At 44.8% G+C, this 18,872-nt stretch overlaps 1 protein-coding gene across 2 annotated transcripts in view; it reads right to left on the bottom strand.

The window, feature by feature from the left end:
- ASTN1 (astrotactin 1) overlaps window positions 1–18,872 on the bottom strand; it is a 1,300,999-nt gene that overhangs the window by 468,572 nt on the left and 813,555 nt on the right. For both annotated transcript variants that reach the window (XM_069641148.1, XM_069641147.1), the window contains 2 exons: window positions 17,411–17,485; window positions 16,048–16,185 (listed from right to left, as the gene is read on the bottom strand). In XM_069641148.1, the coding sequence (XP_069497249.1) occupies window positions 16,048–16,185; window positions 17,411–17,485 (213 nt within the window). The remainder of the gene's footprint in view (window positions 1–16,047; window positions 16,186–17,410; window positions 17,486–18,872) is intronic.

The following is an 18,872-nucleotide window of genomic DNA, read 5'->3' on the forward strand; positions in this document are numbered from 1 at the left end:
ATCTCTAGGAAATTGCAAATCTCTTGCCCCACACCTCTCCCAGTCATTGTCCCACATGGATCAGTCCTTAGGCCTCTGATCTTCACCCACTATACCTCTGCCTTATGAAGATGTATCTCATCATTTGGCTTTCACTATCACCCTTTTGCTGATGACACTTTTGTCTTTTCCCTGTTTCACTGCAGCCATCTTGGAACATATTACAAACTGTCACACTGCAATGTGTTACTCAATGGCTCTCTGCTGCCTCTTGCTGGACTCTTCAAAAACAGAATATTTGTCCTAGCTTCCAATGCAAATCTTAACCTCCTCTCTCCTATCTCCTTCCTGCCTGAATTTCTTCCTTCCTCACCCAAGGCTTGCATTCTTGAGGACCTCTTTGATAGAGACCTATGACTCCAACAATTCATCACTACCACTGCCTCTGCTGCTCGTATTTACCTCCTCAACATTTGGAAATTGTGTCCTTCTCTTACTAACCACTCTAAAATACCTCTAATCCCCACTCCTGTACTCAGCAACCCAAACTATTGCTCAAGCCTAGACCATGGTCTTCCTCTCTACTCCTTCTTCCCTGTAGACAAAGTCCTCAACTTTGCTGCCAGCACTGTCTACAACCTACCCAGACCCCCCACCCCCAGTCTACCAACAGACAACCTGCTGGTTGGCTCACCAGGCACAACTGATCTCTTTTCAAGTTTCTTCTACTCTACAAAGATATCAATGGTCTTGCTCCTTGGTACCTGTCTGATTGTATCTATGCTTACTCACCATCTCGTTCCCTACAATCCTCCTCTGCAATAAATCTTACTGCCCCATAGCCTCCCTCTGCCTCCCATCACTTCCACTCTTTCTCCCTACTCAACCAGCTCCACTGGAACCACTGCCCATAACAAAGCCAGCCCGACTGTGGATCTCTTTAATGCGCACTTAAATGTCAGTTACTTGCTAAAGAGGGAAGTCCACTTGCTCTCTCCCCCATCCTCCCTTCATGACCCCACCACTGCCTCCAGTGATGGTAATAATGTAATTTTATACATTTCCTTAATATATTTTTTTATTTTGAGTCCACCTTAGGTTCATGTTACATTTCTAAGTCGTTTTCTTATATACATTTTGTTTCTCTTTGTTTTGTACCTGGTATATGTTCTGTTTGCACCCTGCTAAAGTGGCACACTACTTGCTCTAATCTTTATGCTATTGTACATGTACCCTTCCTGGGAATGCTTCTGCCATCTTTAAATGTGTTATTGTAAGTCATTTCCGATCAATACAAAATACAAATAATTCTGGGTCACTGGTAGAACTAATGCTGGCTCCCCAGTGGCACTGTGAGTACTTAATTCTGTATTTCACAGCCAGGACGTTTTGTAGCAGGGGTCCTGGGTACCAGTGCCAAAAGGTCATAGGAGATTGGTCCAGGCTTCTACAACACATGTCCTTTACCCTCTGACATCACACCCAGAGTGCTTTGGTCTTCAGGAAGTGGGGAGAGCCCTAGCAGAAACTAATATGGTGGAGCCCCTCTCTCAGTCTACCTCTCTCCTCTGGCTATTCTAAATCTGCCCCTATATCATGTCTGCTCACTTCAAAGGGGATCCAGTGGGCATCACCCAGGGGAAAGAATGTCTTTGTTATGTCAGTGCTGCTTTTGATGCCCGATTACCAGAGGATCTCTTTTGGAGGGTTCCTGTGCCCTAGGAGGAAGGTGTTGCCCTTTCTCCAGGAGGATCAAAAGGCAGCTTTTTGTCCATTGTCCCACATGGCTGTTGTAGAAGCATCCAGGACAGACAGCTAATACACATCCCCTTGTCATAGCTGGGCACTGTTCACCAAGTTGACACTAGTATGATATCAAGTTAGTGTGACTCTATAATTGTGTGATCCGAGGAGCCACCTTGCCATAAGGCATGGCTTATTATTACAGTTTAAAGTACCTCCACACTGAGTAGGATGCACATTTATGTTTTGAATCAAAGGTGCAGACAATGACAAATCTTCCTCTGCCCACTGTAATCGTGTTCCAGGAGCTGTCAGGAATGCATATTGGACCTTTGAACCTGCCTTCCTTAAATGCAGAGCTGGTACTGGGGTGTCAGGAGATGGACTCAGCAAATTCACATTATTGAACTATAATATTGTCATGCAGTATTATGAAAAGGGGTGTGTGATTAGCAGATCTTCATTTTAGACACAGCGTTTCCCACATATTTGCATTCATAAAAATGAAAAAAAAACTACGGCTTTTACACCCTGACAGATGGCATTTCAAGACAGTGGCACAAAGTACAGACATGAGATTTGGGGAGAAGGAGAATCAAAAGAAAGGCCTTGAAATTGGCAGTGTGATGAGAAAAATTGGCTTTTGCACTGCATGTGTAAGGTTAATGGGAATTTACAAACCCAACTCTTTTTAATTCATTGTAATTAACTCATCACTTCACTAAGTGAGGACAGGACCTACTCCTATCAGGAATATCTGCCAACATCTTAATTTAGGAATCCCAACCTTTAAAAGGGAGACCAGCATCTTTACAAGGGCAACATGTAGCAATCAGATACCACAATGAGAACTCACAGCATTTAGTCAAAATGCTTTTCTGAATGGAGTGAGCTACAGAAAACATACAAGACTGGACATCAAGTACAGAGCGGGCAAGAAAATAAGATGACAAATGGCCGATATTGTCCATCATAACCATTGCAGTAGCTATTGTTGTTAACGAAAGGTTCAGAGAATGTCCAAACTGCAGTGCAGTACACAATGGGACTAATGCTTATGGGGAGACATCTGCTGCTCTAGAATCATATTGTTTGTCCTGCTGAAGACCCATTGTTACATGAAGGAGATAGGGGTATCCTCTAGCCTGGATATGGCCGAAACACTGAGTGTCAACATGTATTGATGATATGTGTCCCTAATGTATTTAACGCTGGATTGAGGGCACTATACGCAGTTATACAAATAAATGATGCACCCTCTGGCTGGGAGTTTGGCTACAGTGAAGGACAGTCATTTAAATATATGTCTGAGAATCTCAGAACAAGTAAAATAATTGATATCAAACTTTGACAATTTGTTTTAATACTTTTAAATACTTGTTAATGTGAGTGTGTGATTTTAACTAACCCAACGCAGTGATAGCATACTATTTGAAGTGGTTTTTTTTACAAGTTCTTGTAATAACGAGAAGCTGGGGGGAAGGGCACTTTAGTTTTGATTGTCTCATAAACCATATTATTAGATATTTTGATGTACAGTTTCATACAATTCGTCATGAGAATGAGAAATGGATGTAATTACAGTTGTTGAACTGTAAGGGTGTTTCCATATGAATCCGTTCAGTGATGCACCAACAAACATGAGAGAGGTTTCGACTTTGCATTTGGTATGTGTGGAAAAAGCGCAAGGACCTCCATTCTGCAGCATTACCAGGCTTTATGCATTTTGCGGCGCGGAATCTTCAACTCGCTGAGATAAAAACGCAATAAATAACTTAAACCCAACAGCACAACCTACAAGAAAAACTCGCTGAAGACAACCATTTTCAGAAGTGCCTCCAGGGCAGATCAACTTGGGCACTGTTCATTGGTTGTTAGAAATGTAGCCATGTTTATGGACTTCGGATCAGCAGGACAGCATCAGCTGGCAATTCTAGTTATTAGGCAGAACAGCCAACAATGACAACTTGGATTCCTTAGAGGTGATTTTAGAACAGGTGTGTGAATATATGTATAGTATAAGGATGCAATTAAATAAAATATTTAATTTATTGATGTTTTCTTCATATTGTTGTTAAGTGCAGACCAGGCCCGCTCTGGCTTTTGAGCATTTCACATTAGTGATTGCTCAAACAGAAACTATAGTTAAAAAGCACAGCATTGCAAATCCGATCAGTGGCTGCTGCCCGTTTCCATTATCTGATGTTACTGATGAATGATAGATTGGAAAGTTTTTTTTTATATACACTTTCGCCAGTTGATGAATTGAATAATAACAATCAAAATAAATGGGAGACGCAGGAATGTGAATTTGAATGTTTGATCTCCCAAAAGGCTCGGACTTTCATAATAAGAGCATCCACATTCAATTATAATAGATTACACATATATGCCGCCCTATAGTTAAGCTAAAACTTCTTTACAAAGACTTTCCCCAAGATTCTATTGCTAATAACTTTTGACTCACACAGTTTTGGATGACATGACATTTTCCCAAAAACAACCGTCACCCGGGCCATATCAAACTGCAGACTTCGGCGAATATAAAAAATGTATTATGGTAGTAAAAAAATCGTTGTTTTCCGTCCTACTACCATTCATTTTCCTATGTAGAAAAAAGTGTTTTTAATTAACACTGGTAGCACGAAAAGACTGCCTGCGCCCAAACATTTGTATATATCTCCTGTTGTGCATTGCGGCAAAGACGCTTTCAGAAATAAAAAGCTGCCCTTTTTTGGCTCTATGCAAGTGCTACCTGCTATAATCCTGAGGAAAGCCAAAATGGAAAAGTGCTAAAAATTATGTTTGGAGAGGGAAAGGAGTCAATTTAATTTGTATCAGGCACAAGTAGGCACGGGGAAAGAGGGCCACCTACGCAATAGGGGTGTTAGAAGTAGGCTGACAAGCCTGTTTGGTAGAGATATTCCCTGAGTAACGGCATATGCCACACTTGGAAAAGGAAACTCATCATACAAACCAGAGAATTAGAGGTCCTGATTCTGCAACCATGGGAAAGTGTTCTTCCATTTTGGAAGAACACTTTCCTTAAAAGCACCCCATTCTGTGAAAGTGATAATGTGCCAGCCTGGCATCAAAGCCACCACGTTTGCATGTGCCTGATCTACTGCTTGACAGCAGCCTTAGCAACCATGAGGAATGCAGGCAGCCCCTCTGAGGGGATTCATTTTTCAAAAGTACTGGTTTTGCACATGATATGATATATGACATTTATAACGCGCCTGTACATAAAAAAGGAGACAAACTATAACTCTGGGGTGTTGTTATCCTCTACTGCACTCTTTCTCTCTCTAAAAATAGCATTTCTCAGACTGCAGCACCTAAATTGCATCTAAATTGCTGAAAACGCAAAGACACTTTTACTAATTAGAAAAGTGTCAGTCTTTAAACAAATGCTCATACTGCCACTGATGCACATGTTTCTCCCACAATAAGAGATTTTATTTTGCTGCATTAAAGCACGACATCTTCCCTCTAATACTTCCACCCACCTCAGAATGGTGCTGCTGGAAACTGGAGGGGAAAATGTTTGTTTTTCACGCTACTTTTAGTAAAACCTCAGAATTGGTCCCAAAGGCACTAATGGGACACTGTCAGGGAGGAAATACACAAGGGCGGTAGGAGGGTGGACCAAGAAAAGTAGGGAGTGCCAGTAGGGATGGGGTAGACTTTTACCACAGAAATGTGCAGTTCTTGCACATTACTGGGGTATCTGCATACTCTGCATCAGGGGTGCCGAGTACAGGGGGCCTGCGGAGCCCGGGCCCCCCCTGGCAGAATTAAGTCGGGGCTGAGCCCCCCCCCCTCCCCGGGCTGGAGAGCAGAGACGCAGTATGTATGGCCCTTTGTTCCATCCATACTGTGTCTCTCTCTGGCGGCCCGGGTAAAAGCCGGGGGAAAACGATGTTTAGAAATTGTGGGACAGATGCAAAGCGAGAGGCTCTTGCTTTGCATCTGTTCCTCAATTTCTAAAAATAGATTTGGGTTGGGTGTACTTCTACATCTGTGCACCGGGGTGCACAGATGTAGAGGTACACCCAACCCAAAACGATTTTTAGAAATGGAGGCACAGATGCAAAACAAGTCTGTCCCTCAACTTCTAAAAATCGTTTTGGGTTGGTTGTATTTGTACATCTGTGCACCCCTCTTAGCAAGAGGGGTGAACAGATGTAGAGGTACACCCAACCCAGAAGGATTTTTAGAAATCGAGGCACAGATGAAAAGCAAGTCTGTCCCTCAATTTCTAAAAATCGTTTTGGGTTGGGTGTATTTGTACATCTGTGCACCCCTGTTGGAAAGAGGGGTGCACGGATGTAGAGGTACACCCAACCCAGAAGGATTTAGAATTGGAGGTACAGATGCAATTATATGTGCACCAGGTACAGTGGAGACAGTCGAAGGTCGGGCCAGTGGACTCAGAGTGTGCACGTGGTGAGGGTGAATGCTATGGGTGGGGAGCGGAGGCGTATGAGCCAGCACTTTCTAGTAGAGCTGGGACAATGCTGGTACTCCTCAGTTAGCAGGCTATACTCTTGATGGGATGGTACTGCAACAGGGCTTCTATAATTGTTGAATCTTCTCAGTGATAATACTTTGCTTTTGTTGAGGCAATGCTAGTTCATCTTAATTGGGCAGCACTATTCAATAACCCAAAGTTCTTAAGCATAGTTAATGTGAAAATACTACACTTCTTACCGTTGGGACAGTTCTGCCACTTCTCGCAGACGCATATACACCTTGCGAGATTTGCACCAAATTAGTGAGATTGTGCTCCAAGGTAGGAGGCACCCGCACAGTCTTTGCTCTGACGTTTGACACACTTACAGGATGGGACGACATTTCGTTCTCCCATCCTAGTTGTGTTGCTCTGCCTTTTGAGGGCTACTACAACCTGGATGATTATAGAGGGGTGGAGTAGGGGCAGTGATGGCCTTCTGGAATGCAACTCGAAGGCTTAAATCCCCTTCTTACTTGACTTTAGTATATGCAGTACATGCTAGCCAATGTTTCCACTGTTTTGCACTGCGCGCGCGTCCACCCCCCCGCGTGCCGTTGCACCAAGTTGGCGACTACATGCAAATTTGTGGTCCTATAACTGCCAGTGATATCCCTTCCTGTATTTGCCCCCCCAGCCCCCACCCTGGGAAATTCATAAGTCGGCTCCCCTGCTCTGCATTACAGCATTAACTATTCCCTGGAATCATTTTCATGGGAGCAGAAGACAGCGATGACCGAGCCAAAGTAATTTATCTCAGGAATAAAAATAGGGGAATTAAAAAAAAGGAGGGGGGGTGAATAACCAATAGCCTACGGATCTATGGGGCTTGAACATGGTCTTTCTTTTTAACTGGCACAGAGGTGGGATCGGATCTGCTAAGCAGGAAGATAAGTTATTTTTCTTCAATTATATGTGCACCAGGTACAGTGGAGACAGTCGAAGGTCGGGCCAGTGGACTCAGAGTGTGCCGGCTAAGTCCCTCTGTCTTTTATTATAATTGGAGCAACATGGACAGTGGGCATGGCCAAAATCCATGCCACTGACTGTGGCCATTGACTATGACAGAAGGCCATGGCCGACCCTGAGGCTGTTAGCCAAAAACACAGACCATGGCAGGTGGCATCTGGTTCAGTACTAGGGAGGAGGGAATGGGCCCCGGCCACTAAGCCAATGCTACTGGCAATGGCCTGTCCGATTTGTGCAACATGTACTTTGACCATGGCCAAAGGCCCTGACTAGTGAGCAGTGGGCAATAAAGAAAACATGTTCTAACTAAACCCTTGAAATCCAGTGAGAAAACGTTGGCTAAGAGTTGGTTAAGATCATCTGATTCATCGCGACACAACTCTTGAAATTCAGTGGTTGTGGGCTTGGCGTCCACTCGTTGCAAAGCCCATGAGCCCATACATGATATCACAGAAGGGATTCACAATGAGTTGCAAAATGACATCCCGGGGACGTCAACCTGAATGGCGCCGAGTTAAAATGGCCACCACTTCCAACACCCACTGAATTTCAAGGGATTTGTGGCGATAAATCAGATCGTTTTAATTGTCTCTGAACTAAAGTTGTTTTCATATGCATGTACATATATGTTTATCCCTGTCTGACTGCATTCAATGAGCACACGTTCAGTATCATTTATACGTTTCAATGTTCACACGTGAACATAATTCCACTTATGGTGTGTGCAGTAAGACTATGGGCCTCATTACGACCCAGGCGGTAAGTTACCGCCTGGGCCGTGACTTTACCACCATGGCGTAAACTACGTTTACGCCATGGTGGTAGGCGGACTTACGGCCCCATTCCAACCTTGGCGGGGCGGTAAATCCCCATTTTCCCATTTTCCCTTCCCCATTCCCATTTTGCCCCATAGGGCATAATGGGAGTGGGGAAGGCGTTAATTACGCCACCGTAAATTACGGTGGCGTAATTAACTCCATGGTCCCTTAGCGCCATGGATTTTAACACCTGCTAAAAGCAGGTGTTAAATCCGCCATGGCGCTAAGGGACCTCGTACTCAGGCGGTAAGGGTCGGCGCTGTTTACGGCGCCGTAAACCCCTTACCGCCTGAGTTGTAATGAGGCCCTATATGTGTTCCAAGGTGAACAGCATTCTCTTTAAAGCATAAGAACATTAAGTGGAACGTTTGGCATATGTGATGGCAATACACATGCAAGATAACAATTATCATCCTGATTCATGGATTATTTGCGCAAAAAAAAAAAAAGGAATTTGTGCGCCATTCTGCCCGCAAATCCCTGTTTAACAAATGGGGATTTGCGGGCAGAATGGCGCACAAACCCTGTCTTTTTCGGCGCAAATAATCCATGAATCAGGGGGTATATTGGCTGGCAGTCTTGGGTCTCATGAAATTCATTGGGATCTGCAGCATGCTGGTAGATCCATAGCTGGAATATATTGTTGAGACAAGCCTTATCATTTCTGTTGGCCACAAGGAGTATCAAAATGTGTTTTACAGTGTCAATGCTGGCATGTGATGTTAATGGGCTGATCGTTGTGTTTGTTCAGCGACAGCATGAACATGTGTAGCAAAATGCTACTGTATAGTGCTGGAGACCTCGCATTTATTCACGTGTCCTCCTACATAACTGTATATTCTATGTTTTGTTCCCTAATTGTCTGCGATTTGTGTGGTAAAATACTCTTTGGCTCCCATTTCCTTTAATACATTTCTCGGGGGGACCGCCAGAACACCCCCCAGCTGGCTTGGGCTCATTTGCCTCCCTTACTCTTTCGATTCCAGGAAAAAAACATGTATGCCTCATCACTTTAAAAATGTCCTGTTATAAATTAGATTATGTCACTAGACTTTTTTTTCAACTTCAAGGCGTATTGTCAAGAAAATCGCCCAAGAACCTGTTGCTGTCTCATCTGACTGACTTTCATTTCCCAGAGCAGAGGCACCCTTTTCAGTGTTAGCTTTTCTGGATTGTTTTGCTTAGTGGTTTACTCAACTGCCCCCAACAAACCCATTCCTTCCCCCCATGCACCACCTGGCTAACATTATCCCAAGGGGAACATGTTTCGCTTTTGGATCATGGGTAGTAGGACTTTGGGGACAGGTATTGGGGCAAAGGTATTGACACGGAGAGTGGGTGGTGGCAAATGTGTAGGAATGAGCATCTGCTTTAGTGATGTGCCGCCCGCTCCTTTTCTGCGTTCCGGGCATTGCGATTGGCTGGAAGAGTCGCGTCCTGCCTATGCCTTAGTTGACATGGGTTGCCTCTAACTTTATACATTTTTTCCAGGTGTCCGCGATACAAGTGTTTTTTTTGTAGTGTGTGCCTGTTTCGTGTTGCATACTTTATTGATTCTTGTCTCTTGTAATGGTGCAAACTCTATCGCCGTCCTTTCTCTCCTTGTGGCATTCGAGGCTTAAGTTGACCTCTGACACCCAATGTCGTTGGTTGTTCTAATGCTTGCTAACATTTGGCCAATGGATGCTTAGAGATTTCTGGGTACGTTTTCAGTGCCTGAAGATGTAGTTATTCTTCTGATCCCAACGTCTGCATAGAGTTTCTTATTTTTTTAATGTGTTCATATGTATATTTCATTTAATTGTACATACACCTTTTCAAGAACAGTTGTTTGCACTGGTCTGGCTGCTAATCAAGAAGATGAGGATCCTTCTGAATAGACCCGGTGCCTCTCCTGGAAGTTATTTTTAGTTGAATTTGCAAAAAGTCCCTAACGCAGTGCATATGAAGCTCAGATCAACTCTTTTGTTTACTGAAGTTTTCATAAAATGTATTCATAACTTACTGGTGATCTTCATTACTCCAAGTCCAAGCCTTCTTAGTCACAGGCCTTGCTCTGGGAGGTTGAGCCTTCAGACTGACCACAGGTAATGCACATTTGCTGCCACTTACGAATGATGTCTGACTACATCCTGCTATATTTGCATACATACTCTCACCTTTAGTAAAACACATTTTACACTTCTCCCTTTTCCTATAAAAGGAGGTAACTGACCCCAAGACAGCCTGATAATACCAAGCAATACAAAAGGAATATGGTGGTGAGTAGCAGCTGGGCGGGAAGCACACGACTGTGACGAGGGAGGTGTGGACTCATAATTGAAGCATTACTGCCTTATCTGCCTTGCTTCTATGCCTTCCATGGTCTTTGCTCTTTGTTCTTTAAGGCTCTTTGAGGCTCTGTCCGGCATTAAGCCCCAGCCCCCTCCCAAGAGCAGCCTGGAGTGAAAGACATTTACAACAGGAATCTGCAACACTAACCTTTTATTCTGCATAATAGATAATGGATAATAGAGAAATCATAAGTAAAATCAATGAGTCAAAGTGCTCTGAATGTTTGCGCCAAAGATAGAGCAATGCCTCCCCTCCACTGCTAACCAACAGTGCCGCACCCGAGTGTGCGGCGATGCCCATGAGGCAGCACTGCACATGTCCATCGGATCCACTCATGATTCTTCCGGCCATGACACAGACATGCCACTTTTAGAAGGACCTCTGAATTTGAATAGAAAGGTCTAAACCAGCACCTGATCAGTGTGATGTCCCAATTTACAAAATGCACTCTCTGTTGGTTTATGTCCCCTGGTGATGACTAGGACATCACACACAATGATTATGAAACATTCACATCAACAGTAAACTCCCCAAAAAATCAGTTGGGTTTTACAAACATCTGAAGCATCCAGGGCCTCCTGTTTGAGGAAAGATGTATTGAGGGGGGGGAAACAATGAACCATGTGTTGACTCCTGTGGAAGGAGAAAAAAATATTAACACCGAACACAGAACCAGGATGGACTAATACCTTATCCGAACGATCAGAGGTAAGGATCCTGAGTCATGTGTGCCCTTAACTCTCCCAGAGGTCTACCAGATGTAATGGCCACCAAGAAACAGACATTAGCTGACAACTTAAGCAAGGGTCACTTTGGCAGAGGTTTAAGTGGATCTCCTTAGGGAGAGAGGGGCAATAGATGCAAACTCCATGTGGGAACCTGTGAGTGAGTAGAAGGCCTCTGAATACCAAAACCATGACCCAGTCAGCCATCTAATGTTGCTATTGGGGACACATGAACAACCATGTGACCACTCATTGAACTCTTACAGTCAAAACTGATAACCATAGGAAATCAAGATTTAACATTGTTGTGACTTGGATCCTATCTTGTAGCATGTGTGTGCATGAGCTAATGGAATGTATGAGATGTAGAACATGCAGGGAACAGAGGGTTCCAGAGATGTCGGTTTGGGACGGCAGTATGGGAGCCCTGACCAGAAAGATGTACCTGTTACGCTCACCTGGTATCCACGGGGACGCCACCCAGCCCTGGTTGGATGATTTGCACTCTCGAACCCTCTCCCGATCCCTTGGTAAGGCCTCTGGTTAAGGATGGGTCTTAATATTGTAAAAGGTGGATTCTCCGCCCTGCTCCTCATGGCAGGGGCGTGTAGATGTGGGGGGCGAGCAGCGACCAAGTTACTTCACTGGTGCAAACCGCCCTGTGGAAATCCAGGCCTGCTGCGACTCTGTAGGTTTGCTGCTTTACAGTCTTTATATCCAGTTCTTATGTTCCTCTTAGCTCGAATAATAATGTCTTGCTTCTTTCCTTTTAGGTATGGAAAGGTATTTTGGTGTTGTCATGCAATTTGAAGATGAGCATGGGCCAGTAGGTGAACGCGCGTTGTGCGCGATGCTGTCCGGCGAGTAATGCGCGATGCGCAGTGCTGTTTCGCCTTTTATATTGCTAACCTGTGTCTTTTCTCTAACGCTGTCATTAGGAAAATGGCAGAGGTGCGCTTCTCTGATTTCACCTCAACGAACAAGGAGGAGTTGATTAAGATAGTTGAAAAGCTTAAATCGCGTCGCCCCTAGATCCCATTCCACTGAACCTGTTTAAAGCAGCACCAATAGACTTTTATGACACACTGGCCACAGCAGTTGATTCATCCTTGGAGTGGGGCCAAGTTCCATCGAAACTTAAAGAGGCTTTAGTTACACCAATGTTGAAAAAACTGACACTTGATACCTCGATCTTGGCAAATTATCAGCCTATTTCTCTCCTGCCCTTTCTTATGAAAGTCTTGGAAGCAGTAGTGACCCCCCAACTGTTTAAATTTATGGAAAGTTAAAACATCTTAGACAGCAGTCAAATGGCCTTTTGCCCCCTGATGGGAACCAAATCACTTTTGGTATCAGTACTTGATGACCTCACCATGATCAGGGACGAGGGTGGTACGACAGGCCTCATTCTCTTCAACCTGTCAGCCACTTTCAATACCATTGATCACAGAATACTGATGGCGAGGCTAGAGGAGGTGGGGTTTTCTGAGGCAGTATTAAACTGGTTACAGGCTTTTTTGACCTCATGCTCGCAAATAGTCTCCCTTCACCTCTATCATTCATCTCTGGTTTCGGTTTCCTGCGGAGTTCCGCAGGGATCAGCTCTTTCTTCCCTACTTTTAAATTTATATATTTTGCCTCGATGATTCTTAGCCATCTGTTTGGTTTCAGAATCTTCTCATATGCAGACGACACACAGATTCTGTTCGGATTAGACACAAAGCAGGTTGATGTAAGGGACAGACTTAAAAACTGCATTGAAGCCCTCTGGGACAGGATTAAGTCAAATTGGCTCAAGTTAAATGGCTGGAAGACAGAGATTCTGATCTTGGGCCCACCAGGGGCAGCCGATGGATGGACCAATGGCTTCTGGCAAGTATCACTGGGCCCACTATCTAAGCATGCTAAGGTTGTTCGTAATCTAGGTATTAAGCTATCGGAATCCCTGTCCATGGAAGCACAGGTAATTCAGTATACAGTGCTTTGTTAATCTTAAACAACATAAGAAAATCCTCCCGTTTATTCCAGACAAGTTGCATGCTCAAATAGTGGCAGCATGTGTAAATGGGACTCTGGATTACTGTTATGCCATGTACCTGGTGCAGCCATCCTTTCTCATTCAGCGCCTTCAAATGTTACAAAACGCAGCAGTGCATCTGTTTACACATTACAGCGGGAGCAGGAGTAACTAAGGCCAGAAAATCTCTCCACTGGCTTCTGGTTGAAGCTTGGGTAGAATTTAAGGTGTGTGTATCATGCGCCATGCTCTAAGCGGAAATTGATGTTTAGCCATCCAGGAGAAACTGGATAGATATATTCCGGTATGCTCTTTGAGATCTGCGAATGGAGCATCCTTGCAGATACCTAAATATAGGAAAGAACACTTGTGTGGCTGGGCTTTTTCATTGGCAGGACCCAGGCTTTGGAACTCGCTGCTTGAAAAGTTGAGGAAAATTGAGGATATTTTATCCTTCAAAAAAAATCTTAAAATGTTTCTCTTTAGATAGACTTATTTTCTCACCCACCTGTGACTCATTTACATCCGTCCTGACTGTCAGTTGTTTTTGAGCAACATTATGCCTTGGGTGAAAGAGCGCTATACAAATAATTGATTGATTGATTGATTGAAGGACATACAAGAGCCACTTATTATGCAGCAATCCCACCAGAGGCACAATTGCCTTAGTAGATACAAGGGGGAAGAAGAGGGGCCAAATGCTAGCACAATGAATTGGGAATCTAGGGTCCCAGGCTGTACAGTAGATGTTGTTGATGGTTTGGTGTGAATAGCACATGATCACCCATGTCCTGAAAGTAAACAGAGGCTAGGAAGTTCCCTGGAAGAATATGTGGAATGGTATTCTATAGTGATGCTATTTTGAATGTTTTGTTCCAAATTAATGTGTTACCCTTTTCAGGTTCAGGTCTAGTCTGAATCGTCCTGGCTGTTTTTCAGTTGGAATAGAACCGAAAACATTTCCAATCCTTTTTCCGAGGGAGGAACTGAGCAAATTGCATCTTTTCTCGTAAGCTCTGGTTGACTTTCAATAAAGGTAACATTTTTACCGGGCACCTTGGTATTGACATCTTGATCATGAGCTGGGATTTAGGCAGGTGGATGAAATCCACAGAATACCCTCCCCTCACTACCTGGAGAAGGCATTTGTCCACCACCGACATCTGTCATTGACTGACCAACCAATACAGTGAGCCTCACAGTGGCCCCGGACTGATCAAACAGGCATGCTTTAGGATGATCTGGCCAAAGAACTGCCGATGGTTTGTCTACGGTAGGAGACCCTGATCACAATCCCTAGCTTAAAGCTGTTTTTGGAAATCGTCCATCCCTCTGGGGCAAGAACAAATGCCCTATGGATGGGTTATACCTGAATGGCAGGACCAGTTTTCTGGATTTTGACATCTTCAACAATTCCTTAAATTGGGGACTAAAGAACTTTAAAGAAAAGGCCTAAGCTCCTTTTGGAGGGATACATTTTTCAAAATCACTCCAAAACTTTTTGCGTCCTTCTGCCAGGACTGACATCAATGTTATGCCAGAAGTGTACTTTAATCAGAGTTTGAGCAGCATAGATGGGGTACGTTTCGGCCCGAATAGCAAACTCCACCGCCCAGTCGCACCTCTTCAAAGCTCCCTCCACTTTACAGTCCACTGTGTCAGCTGGAACCAGATCGCCGGAAGAGGTTGAACCTTGAAACTTCCTGCCATGAAAGGGTCCACCTTAAGCACCCGTGGCAATCCATACCAGCTCACATCTTGTAGCCAGGGATCCAGGGAGGGCCGGTTTAACAACTTCCTGGCACTCTTTGGTCAAGACTTTCCTTAAAGAGATTTGTTAGGGTGGTCAGTCAGTCTCTGGAGCCAGATAGTAACTGGAAGGTTCCTCTCTGGGAGGAGCTGCAGGCTCAGGAACCCCAGAATCTCTGAAACATCTGAAAACTGGGTATCTTGCCCTCGGTTCTGCTCTGCGACTGGTTATGTCTGGCTGGACCAAATCTGCTTTATTTCACTGTGTGAACAGGAGGGAGGCCTCGTAGTAGGACGGTAAGGCAATGGACAGACTGATGATGCCTCCTAGTTCATCAAGTGAAAGCACAATTGCAACGATCAAGGCCTCAGAAACGGATACATCATGTCCCATTGCAGCCACCATCACATCATTGCCCTTAGCAGTGCGCTTTCCAGATTGTTCCTCCATTTTAAGGCGCTGCTGCCTGCCACTGCAAGAAAGAGACGTATATGGAAACCCGTGTTCACAGTTTTTGAAAGCGGTATTCACCGTGATGGCGGTATGTTATGTTGATTTATAACGCACACCGCTGCCACCAGAGGCAGACTTCAGGCGCTCTTTGTAACTAAATATGAACATAACTAGGTCTAATGACACAGGGTGCAGTGGGGGATCATTTACACGTGGCAAAAGGAGTGCATCACCTGTCTCCGTGGTAAGTTTTCAACCACAGAGATTAAGGACTGTGGTGAGGAACGCAGACCAGGCAGTAATGTCACACATTAACCCCTGGCAGGGTCATAATTTGCCAACTTTCGGATAACGTCAGGTGGCATAAGACCACTACGCTGGTCATGGGAGCACCCTAAATATTGCATAGAACAACATAACATTATATTAGCATGGCAGTGCATTAACAGTCAACTCAGTCAGGCACCTATTCAGTAGCCACATTATATTCCAGCATTAGCATTGCAATCCAGCAAGGAACAGGTTAAAGTGTAGTCAAGTATGAATAACAAAACTGATCATGTTCCAAAAATGCTTATTGCAGGTTTATAGTGTGATTAGATAAGTGCACTAGGGATACAATATTGCACCAATTGAATGCCCATAAAGCGTATATACAATTTTAAAACACCTGTCGCAAGGGTGGAAATGGACCCCCGCGAATCCCCAATCCGCCCTGTGCATCCCCTCGAGCAGGCTTCACTCACCGGACCTCCACAGCATCCTCCATGACCGTCATGTCCGTCTTGCACTTGGCCGATGGGTTAATCACCAGCTCTGCCGGCGGGATCACAAAGCTCTTACTGAGAGGCAACCACATGCCTTCGCCCAGGGTGTAGGTGAACCTGCCAAGAGCACACCCCACGAGAAGATTAAGGGGGGGAAAGGAACACAGTGCACCGTCACCAGTAGGCATGTGTGGGAGTAGCAAGCACAACATAGCCAGAACTAAGAGGGAAGAGAAACCCCACCTCACAGCCTGCCCTCAAGGAGACAGGGGTGTAGACACAGTATGGAACACATTCAGACACTCGTATTCCTGAAATAGGGAAACAGGCAACAGCTGCAAGAACACTAACTAATCAAGGATGGAATGATGGGAGAGAAGCCACACCCCCCAATGGATTATAAAGGATCCCCCCAAATAGAGAATGCGTCTCCCAATAAATCAACTTAGCCTCTTCCAAAATAAGGGCTGCCTCTAAGAGGGAACGCTAGAAAGCTAGGCGTGAAGGGGCACAGCAAAGCATTGTAAAGCTGTATTTTTTTTAACTATGTGTATTGTTGGCTGGTATGATGTGTGTCCTGTAGGTCAAAGGTGCAGAACAAGATTGCACGATTCCACATTCAACCTTGGGATTTACAGCAGTGACGGTGCACCCCAATGTGTGGGTAGTTCGGGATTAATGGAGTTAGCGGGAAGACGGAGAGTTGTTACAGAACAGATGTTAGGCAATCCTCTCTCCATCTATTTCCTGAATTTGACAAACAGGAGTGGGCACAATTTGAATTATGTAAATAACAATTGCCTGACTTTTATAACGTCTAAGGTTAGTGTTCAGGCAGTTTGTAAGCGCTACATGTGTTGACGGAAGTGGGAAATAAGGAAAGGGACAATAAAGGGATTTGCCAAGAATGACTCCTTTTCATAACACGGACATGCCTGAGTTAGAACTAAGAGAGCGTTGCTTCCATTCAACCAGTTAAACACTCCACCAAATTCCCCAAAGAGCCTCCACTGGTCCACGCAGGTTATTCCCACACCATCCAAGTGGATTGTGCACACAAACTAAAGTTGCCTAAGGATCTGATGCTGCCGGCTAGTGCCATACACTGGTGTGTGGCACTGTATTAGCATTGGAAAGTTCAGACAAAGGTGGCATGCAAACATATGTCAAGCAAAGCAACATCTATATTGTATTTCCATACATACAACATGGCACCAAACAATATGCCCTTGCACACCCCATCCTGCATGGCTTCAATGCAATAACAGTTTCAACATGGAGAGCCATGTGTGGCTGCCCAGTCACGGGGCCAGCTGTGAAGACAATGGCCCTTAGCCTTTACCTGAAGATCTTGTCTGATGGCTGCTCTCCCAGGACCAGGTCGAAGCCCCGCTGGAAGATGGTGTAAGGCCACGGGCTGCAAGGATAGAGAACACAAGGGTCAGGTACCCGCTGGGATGAGGGCTTCGGTACACCCCACTGATGGCACTCTCCGTTTAAAGGTGTACCCATGCTCGTCTCCATTTTTTTTAAACACCCCCCTTCCTTGTTGTATTGCCCTACTTGTCTTCATATCACAGAATTGTTTTACCCATGCACCTTCTGAATTAAATGTGCACGTGTGCATGCATCACACTGTTTCAGGTGTATGTGGGGCAGCCATTTACTGTGCAGAACAGGCAGAATCAGGGGCTTTGAAAGGCTTATGACCCCTTCCCAGTGAGCTTTGAGTTTTCAAGGAAAGGGGCCATTGGCGCTCTCCGATCCACACGTATGACTGTCCCAGCCTGATAGTAAAAGATAAGACACCGATTAGACAGACTTGCGGAATGACCTGGGGCCTGTGAAGCCCAGCTATGGCTTTTACCATATAAGTTAGTGCTAACCTGCAGTATGCAAAAAATAAAAATAAAAAACTTTTTTTGTATTTGTACTAGGCAGACCACCGTGATTTACACATCAAAAAGCACCCTTTTCCTTGTTTTTGTGGACGAGGATGCCTACCACTCAGCAGTTTAAGTGCCACCACCGGACAGTACACATTCCATATCTGCTCTGAATCCCCTTCGGATGCCGCATTGCTAGAACAGGCAACACTCTACAGTGGAAGGACCCATCCACAGAACTTCCACTGGAAACTCCTCCTGCATTTTGTTTTCCTGAAAATGCTTTCTCTGCCAATCCAACCCATTCACCAGCCAGACACATTATGGCAATGTTGTTTTCAATGTTTTACTCTATACATATGCACATATCCCTCCCTCAAGGAAGGCTGTGCCCATCTGCACACTAAGGCCATTCTCTGCCCTGGCACATGAAGCCAGGCTGCCATTGGGTCAGGGGCATTAGACAGCAACTTCTCAGCAAGAAGCCATTTCCCACAATTACTGACAGAACCAATGTGGCACTGTACATGTTGCATCAATTGGTTTCCATGGTGCCCACTAGCCATGGTCTTCAGTTGTGGACACTGCACATGTTGCACCAATAGATTTCTTTGGGGCCCACTAGCCCTGGCATTCGATTTCTTTGCGGCCCACTAGCCATTTCGTTTAGCCATGGTCGCTGTATATGTTACACAAATATGTTTTTTTGGGGCCCACTAACAAAAGTCTTCAACTGTGGCCAGTGTACATGTTACACCAATATGTTTCTTTGGGGCCCACTACCATGGTCTCTGGACCCACAAGACCTATTCCCCCCTGGCTAGTAGATGTGATTACTGTAGGTGTAAACTTTCCTTTTTTTCACTCTCTCCCGATTCCCCGCGATTCCCCCAATAATGGCAATGAACTACACATACA

This window comes from Ambystoma mexicanum, chromosome 1q (assembly GCF_040938575.1).
Source record: "Ambystoma mexicanum isolate Mex_15411 chromosome 1q, UKY_AmexF1_1, whole genome shotgun sequence".
In the NCBI taxonomy this organism is placed as follows: domain Eukaryota; kingdom Metazoa; phylum Chordata; class Amphibia; order Caudata; family Ambystomatidae; genus Ambystoma; species Ambystoma mexicanum.